At 41.0% G+C, this 7,693-nt stretch overlaps 2 protein-coding genes across 2 annotated transcripts in view; both read left to right on the forward strand.

Moving 5' to 3' along the window:
• The window catches only part of LOC101858868 (replication stress response regulator SDE2), a 13,208-nt gene extending 12,496 nt beyond the window's left edge, over positions 1-712 (forward strand). The window contains exon 3 of the mRNA XM_035970545.1: positions 708-712. Coding sequence (XP_035826438.1) covers positions 708-712 — 5 coding nt within the window. The remainder of the gene's footprint in view (positions 1-707) is intronic.
• Positions 713-2,059: 1,347 nt separating this feature from the next.
• LOC118477901 (replication stress response regulator SDE2-like) lies at positions 2,060-3,173 on the forward strand. Its single transcript, XM_035970542.1, has 2 exons — positions 2,060-2,770; positions 2,808-3,173. The coding sequence occupies exon 1, from the start codon at positions 2,071-2,073 to the stop codon at positions 2,725-2,727; it is 657 nt and encodes a 218-aa protein (XP_035826435.1). The 5' UTR covers positions 2,060-2,070; the 3' UTR covers positions 2,728-2,770; positions 2,808-3,173.
• Positions 3,174-7,693: the final 4,520 nt, after the last annotated feature.

The raw sequence follows: 7,693 nt of genomic DNA on the forward strand, positions 1-7,693 counted from the left end.
TGTCTACATGTCTACATACGCTATGGCACCGAATTCTACAACTTTTATTTAATGATACAGTGTATAATTCTACAACTTTTATTTAATGATACAGTGTATAATTCTACAACTTTTATTTAATGATACAGGGTATAATTCTACAACTTTTATTTAATGATACAGTGTATAATTCTACAACTTTTATTTAATGATACTGTGTATATTTCTACAACTTTTATTTAATGATACAGTGTATAATTCTACTACTTTTATTTAATGATACAGTGTATAATTCTACAACTTTTATTTACTTTTAATGAAACATCACATCTGTCTTAAATTTGAACCAGGGTCAGAGAGTATGATAATTATCAGATGAATCAATGAAAAGGGCCAAATATTTCTGTTGGTGGATTTCAATCTTGTTTAGCGAGCGTCTGCGTTTGTCGCGGCCGCGGTTTTTGGCATTTTTTGGTCCGCGATTTTTGCATTAAGAAAAAAAGACAAAACAACAAAGCTACTTCATAACAGATTAGACATGTATTTTGATAAGTTTTGAGACATCCAGGTGTATCTATTTTCCTGCGGAGAATATAAGTAATAAGTACATGACATTACGTACTATTGCTGTTTGCCTTTTATTTTTCCCTCTTTGTTGTGTTTTAATTTGTTGGTGTGTTGATTTTTCTAAAAGTTGTTCTGATGATTTCTTTTTTGTGTTTATACAGAGTAATGCCATTGAATTTGATGCCGTTCCTACCCTTTTAAAAATAGAAATGTGTTATGTTAGAGCGTGTCTCCACCAGAACCGAATACTGACACGGGCGCGGCCCAATTTATTGTGATTCCATAATTTAATGTAATATCCTGTAGGTTTACTTTTTCTTGAATTAGTAATTTGGAAAGAAAACAATACACTTCAGACAGAAAAAAAACAACCAAAAAAATATAATCTCTGTAACTTTCAGCTGTAGATATCTAGATCTAGATCTCTATAGAGAGGAAAGAAAAATGTAAAAAAAAAAAAAAAAAAAAAAGAACATCTGTACGTCTGATGCTGGCACATCACTAAAACCAGGGACACCTGGCAAACATGAAACATCAGCAGACATGAGAACAAAAACTTTTGATGGAATGAAAAATTGAACATGCTCAGGGAACAAAATCCCAACCCATAACCAAGATCTTCTACCAAGGGAAATAACCAACTTTTCACTTAAATGAGACTTATTACGGTGATTACGTCCCGTTAGTCACATGGCGAGGCGTTAATTAATTGTTTTGTGAAAAAAAATGGGGGGAAAACGTGGGGAATCCAAAATTATGCAAATGTTGCAGAATTATGCGAAAAAATGCGGCCGCACAATCGCATAATTCTGCGGGGCCAGAATGACCCATGTTTAGGGTTAAAACAGCCAATCTTCGGATAGGTGGACACACGCCCTAATTTTTTTTGGGTGGTTATTTATCCGTGCTCTTCTAATTTTGATTTCATTCTGTCGTGAAATCTTTATTTTTCACATTTTTACACTCTGGGTGACTACAAATGATATTCTGGATGCTTAAAACAGAGCACAAGAAATTCTGGTGCTTGAGATTGTTACCCCTATTAACGTATTGCTACGTCGTCACAGAGAGTTGAAAGCTTGAAATTTAGGGGCAACTTTTGCCACTTTTTGTTGCAACTGTTGCACAAAAAACCGGCTACAAACGCAGATGCTACGTTTAGGACAGTTTTCTTGCTGGTATCAGGTGGTGTAGCAGTCAGAGTAAGGCTCCTCGCTGCTGCTTGCTGGAAACCCGAATTTGATTCCCGAGTGCAGAGAGTTTTTATGGAGTGTCTTGTCTTTTTTTCAGAAATCTTGTGTCTCTCTCAGCACGGGTTGGCCTTACAAGCAGGGTAGGAAGCCCGCCCCCTAAGTGATCTAAATTGTGTTGATGGGGGTGTATTTTTTTTTTTAATCTAAACAGTTTGGTTTTCTTCATGGGTTAATGAATTTTTGTTTTGTCATTTACTTAGATCTATATATATATTATAGTATATATATATATATAAAATTCAGTTTTGGTTTCCTTTCATGCAGGCTTGGTATGGACATAGATTCGGATGACCTTGACAGTGAGTCGGACACGGAGGCCCGTCCTGGCAGTCCCAGCCTCGACAACGGCGCGTCTACGTCCAAGGTCGCTCCCGTGGAGGTGAAGTCTGAGCCAGGGGAGAACTCGTCGGCCGCATCTCGGGTCTCTTCCAGCACCTCAGAACACGGCGACCCCGCCTCTCTCCAGCAAAGTCCTGTGTTGGGTTCAGATCACATCGCTGGTTCTTCGGACTCAAACTCTCCACCACCTGTGGCAGAAGTGAAAACAGAACCTGATGGTGGCGATGGAGGAAGTGAGGACAAGCCACACCCCCACTCTCTTCTGTCCCAGTTACCCCCACCGTCCTCCTCCCCCAACGTTGCCGATAGAAAACCCGGCGACCTCGCCTCGCCCGCTACCGTTGCCGACCCCGCGGAAACAGTTGACCCTAACACACCTGTTGACCTTGAACTTTACGCCAGCGAGAAGGAGCTTGCAGCGTTGGGTCTGGAGCGTTTGAAATGTGCTCTCATGTCGCGAGGGATCAAGTGTGGGGGCACACTGGAGGAACGGGCGGCCAGGCTTTTCTCCGTGCGCGGTTTGTCCACAGAGGAGATTGATCCGTGGCTGTTTGCCAAGTCCAAGGGCAAGGGGAAAAAGAGCAAATAGACTTTGGTGGGATCCGTGAAGAATGAGCTCGTGTATCGTCAGGGTGGGATCCATGAAGAATGAGCTCGTGTATCGTCAGGGTGGGATCCGTGAAGAATGAGCTCGTGTATCGTCAGGGTGGGATCCGTGAAGAATGAGCTCGTGTATCATCAGGGTGGGATCCGTGAAGAATGAGCTCGTGTATCGTCAGGGTGGGATCCGTGAAGAATGAGCTCGTGTATCGTCAGGGTGGGGTCCGTGAAGAATGAGCTCGTGTATCGTCAGGGTGGGGTCCGTGAAGAATGAGCTCGTGTATCGTCAGGGTGGGATCCATGAAGAATAAGCTCGTGTATCGTCAGGCTGGGATCCATGAAGAATGAGCTCGTGTATCATCAGTCGGCCTTCTGTTCACATTCATTAAGTCCAAAATTTTTAATTAAAAAATAAAAATTGCAGTTTCTTAACCCTATCCGTACGTCAAGTTTTACTATCGTATCCATACAACGTGGGGAACTCTGTGCCGCCACTTTCCAAAGAGGAAATTTACTCGTTAATCCGATCCGTACACTTTGCATAGCAGTCTGTCAAAATGATTTTTTTGAGAAATATTGAAAGTTTCAAAGTCAAAGAGATCTTCGTACTAGAAGCATTCAAAAATGTGAAGAATACAACCCCGGGGGGTACAAAATGACCCCAGGGCTACGGATAGGGTTAAATCAGTGGTATGGGTTGAATGTACTGAATAATTTTTTTGCTGTAAATCACATTGTCATTAGCCTGATGAAGGTAAAATCCCTCTAAAGGAACGAAACAGTTTTCTGTTTTTCTATTGGCTGAGAAATGTTTCTTTCTGGGCTCAGTACATGTAAACAGCTTGCTGACTTTCTGCTGGTTTTTATGTAAATAAATTGTAGGAAAAAATCCTTCTCTTCTGCTTGTTGTGTAATGAGATATTCACTTTGGGTATTCTTAATTCTAATCTTGTTTGGTGTTTTTCTTAATCCATACTCTTCTACATTTTCTCTCATACAAAAATATCCACAGAGACTGAGAGAGAAGTGACCTTAAAAAATCGGGGTGGCAGTGAGGCTGGGGTTCAGTCAATATACATGACAAAGTATTTATGAGATAGATCGGGGTGGCAGTGAGGCGGGGGTTCAGTCAATATACATGACAAAGTATAATCTGAGATAGATCGGCGTCTGTGGTGTTCTGGTTAGGGGCTTTGCTGATGCCCGCAGGAGATCCCAGTTTGATTTCCAAATGAGGACAATTTTTGTCAAGTATCTTGGTCTTTCTGCTGGGATATTGTATCCCTTTCCATCCAGACAGGCAGGTTCCTCCCCCCCCTCCCCAACCAGGGCGGTGCTTCTGACTGAAGTGTCTTTAATTAGGCCATTCCTAAAAGGGAGATATTAACATGTTCTTATGCACAGTAGAATTGTAAATGGGCTGATTTATCAATGTCATGCTCATCATACTGTGCTAGAACAACATAGGGGGAACTGCTGCTTTTCTTTCCTCATCCATACTATCATATCGTCATTTTTTCCTCTACTTCTTTTGTATGTTTCGTCTCTGTCTTATGAACCGCTATTTCCCGGGTGCCTTGATAGTCGAAGCAGACTTTTTGTACACTGAAACAAAACCAAAGACGGGCAGGGTGAGAAAGCCGCCTCCTGAATGATCGATATGGTGTAGGGGAGGGTGTTCAAACACCCAGGCCTAACATAAAGACTCCTTCTTTCCTATCAAACATCTATCGTCCTGATCTCTCCTTCTTTCTTATCAAACATCTATCGTCCTGATCTCTCCTTTCCTATCAAACATCTATCGTCCTGATCTCTCCTTTCCTATCAAACGTCTATCGTCCTGATCTCTCCTTTCCTATCAAACATCTATCGTCCTGATCTCTCCTTCTTTCCTATCAAACATCTATCGTCCTGATCTCTCCTTCTTTCCTATCAAACATCCATCGTCCTGATCTCTCCTTCTTTTTTGTGTTTGTGACTCTCTTGTAACAGCTCTTCTAATGTTCAGCACAAATACGGTATGACCTTATTGTGTTGCAAGTGCTGTAAAACACCTAAAACTAAAAACATACTATCCTACAAACCGTGAACATATTAGTATTATTGACTATTATTCCAGTCTTTTCCCGTCACCTATCTGTTCAGTTCACAATTCACAGCATGTGGTTGGAGGATGCCTCCCGTAGGCCCTACTTCTTTCCTTAGTTTTTTTAGTTTAACTTTGACTTTCATTTCAGAAAGGTTTTACAGCGCTCGCAACTGCATAAGGTCATATGTATTATGAGCGCCCAAGGGGTGGATGTCAACAGAGAAGTCCAAACAGGGAATCAGGCTTACTCTACTCACCTCTCTAGCCTCTACAGCACAAAGTCTGCTTCGACTATCAAGGCACCCCGGAAAAAGCAGTGCACAAGAGAGTGACAAACATACAAAAGAAGTAGAGGAAAAAATTACGATAGTAAGGATGAGGAAAGAAAAAGCAGCATATCCCCCTATGTTGTTCCAGCACAGTAGGCCTACATAGTATAATAAGCATGACGTTGATAAATCAGCCCGTTTACCAATTCTAATGTGTATAAGAACATGTTAATGTCCCCCCTTTGGGAAAGGCCTAAAGACACTTCAGTCAGTGGCACCACCCGGGGGGGGGGGGGGGGGGGGGGATACTTCTTTCCTTTGCCTCTGTTGTTTCTGTCTGTCTGTCTTACTTTTTCCAGCACTAAAAATGACAAAATGACATACAGGGTGATCCAAAAAAAACTTTACAACTTGTTTTGTAAATTTATATCTTCCTCCACACTGAAGTTTTGCGTTTCAGATTTGAACATAGCGTTTGGAAGCCAAAAGGCATTTGTCTGATATGTATTTTAGATAAGTCCATTGAATGGTTTTGCTCTATACACTATAGTGCATTAAAAAAACAACCCATTTTCAACCTTGTCGCCATTTTCATAGCATGACGCACCAGTTTGCATTAGGCCTACCACTAAAAGTTGCAACAGTCGCGCCATATTGCAAGCTACAGCAGTCTAACATACTAACAATGCAAGTCAACAGAAATCTGCAGATATTATTTTTCCCAAATTTTTTTTGCCTGCTGAGATCATGGCTACGTTTAGTCAAGAGCAGAGAGCTTTTTGTATTGAACATTATCTTTTGTCTGCAGCTAGGACTTTCCTACACATCAACAGTCTGCATTCTCATGGTAGATCTTAACCTTCGACTATTCCATGTTCATCTTCGCTAGGCCGAGATGACATGGATCAGAGCATGGCAAAGTGTTCATGATTCCTCGATTGTCTTGTAAAGAGGGATCATTTCTTCGGTGACATTTGGTTTAGTACAAAGCCCATTTTCACCCTGCGGGATATGTTAACTCCAAAAATGCAGTCTATTGGGCACCCCAATCTGTTGCCTCTAGAAGCCACTTCTTAGTGAACATGTACAGTATATGTGGCTTTAAAAACTCATGGTTTAGCAGGCCCTTATGTTAGGGCGCCACTGAACATTTCGAACGGCGCGTTAAAAATGTGTCGAGTCCAAAGGAGGGAATGTGGAGCACTGCTTCTAGGAATTTCAAAATGAAATCATTAGGTTTTTAAAACTCTGTAAAAGAAATTAAATATTGTTTAAATTTAAATCAATTAAATGTCACAGGGATGGAAAATTAATGTCAAAGAGAAAATAAAGAAAAAGGTCAACTATTCTTTTCACGACATCCTTTACAAGATTTTTAAACAGTGGTGAACTTTGCGTTTTTGGGTGCTTTTTTCTTTTAGGCGTTTCCGTTTTCAAAACATGTTTCTTCTTCGTGGATTTTATATCAAACAAATTCCTTTTGAAAGAATTATGTCTGTTCCAAATTACAGCATTCTAGAACAATTTTTGCGCAAGATATTCGGAAAAAAAGTTGTAAAGTTTTTTTTTGGGATCACCCTGTAGTTCATTATTGTGTCCTCGTGCCTGTCTTTATTCAAGCAAACAAGCAAAACTCAAGTTCTCGACGTGAATTATTCTTGGATTAAAGGCGCGAAGAAAGAGAAAAGTCCACAGCGCTCGTATGTCTGCACAGGCCAGGGAGTGAAAGATGGGCATTGTGTCCCTTAGAAATATATTGAGAAGAAAGATCTGGTCTGAGAGTGCATTGATTGAGAAAATACAACTCGTAATATATATAATAACCAGGTATGCCAAAGACACAGTTTTAATTAATTAATATCGCACATTCAGAAAAGGACCTTCAGCTGCTTCTGGAAATACCCGGTAATGTTGAAGTGGGTGGTGAAATAAGGGGATATAAAATAGGAAGAAAACAGAATGCATGGTAATTTTTATTTTTTTAAAATCCAAACAAAACAGTAAATCTTTATTAAATCGTAATCACATGAAAAGATAAATATATCGCAATACAATCTTAGAACAGTTTTTTTTTTTTAATTCACCAATATAATACATGTAAAAATATTTTTAAAATAGAGTAGAACATGACTACAGGGGGAGCATCCCTACAGCGGGACCTTACCAGAACCCTGTTTTTCTTCCTATGTAAACTCAGGTACTTCTGCTTGGATAGAGCGGGACCTTACCAGAACCCCGTTTTTCTTCCTATGTAACCTCAGGTACTTCTGCTTGGGTACAGCGGGACCTTACCAGAACCCTGTTTTTCTTCCTCTGTAAACTCAGTTACTTCTGCTTGGATAGAGCGGGACAAGAATTGTCCCGAACTAGGATACAGCGAGAGAGATCGGGCGAGCTCTAGCTTGGGGGGGGGGGGGGGGGGGGTTGTAGGAAGGCTCCAAACAGGCAGGCGGGGTTGTGATTTGCCAGGCCAAGAATTGAGGGAGGGGGGCAGACCGTAGCGCTAAAAATATAGAAGAAAAGTGTGGGGGGAGAAGCGGTTGTGTGAACCCTCTCCCAAGAGGAGTGAGAACTGTGAATACCCCAACCCCAGGGGA

Source organism: Aplysia californica, unplaced genomic scaffold (assembly GCF_000002075.1).
Source record: "Aplysia californica isolate F4 #8 unplaced genomic scaffold, AplCal3.0 scaffold00282, whole genome shotgun sequence".
Taxonomy (NCBI): domain Eukaryota; kingdom Metazoa; phylum Mollusca; class Gastropoda; order Aplysiida; family Aplysiidae; genus Aplysia; species Aplysia californica.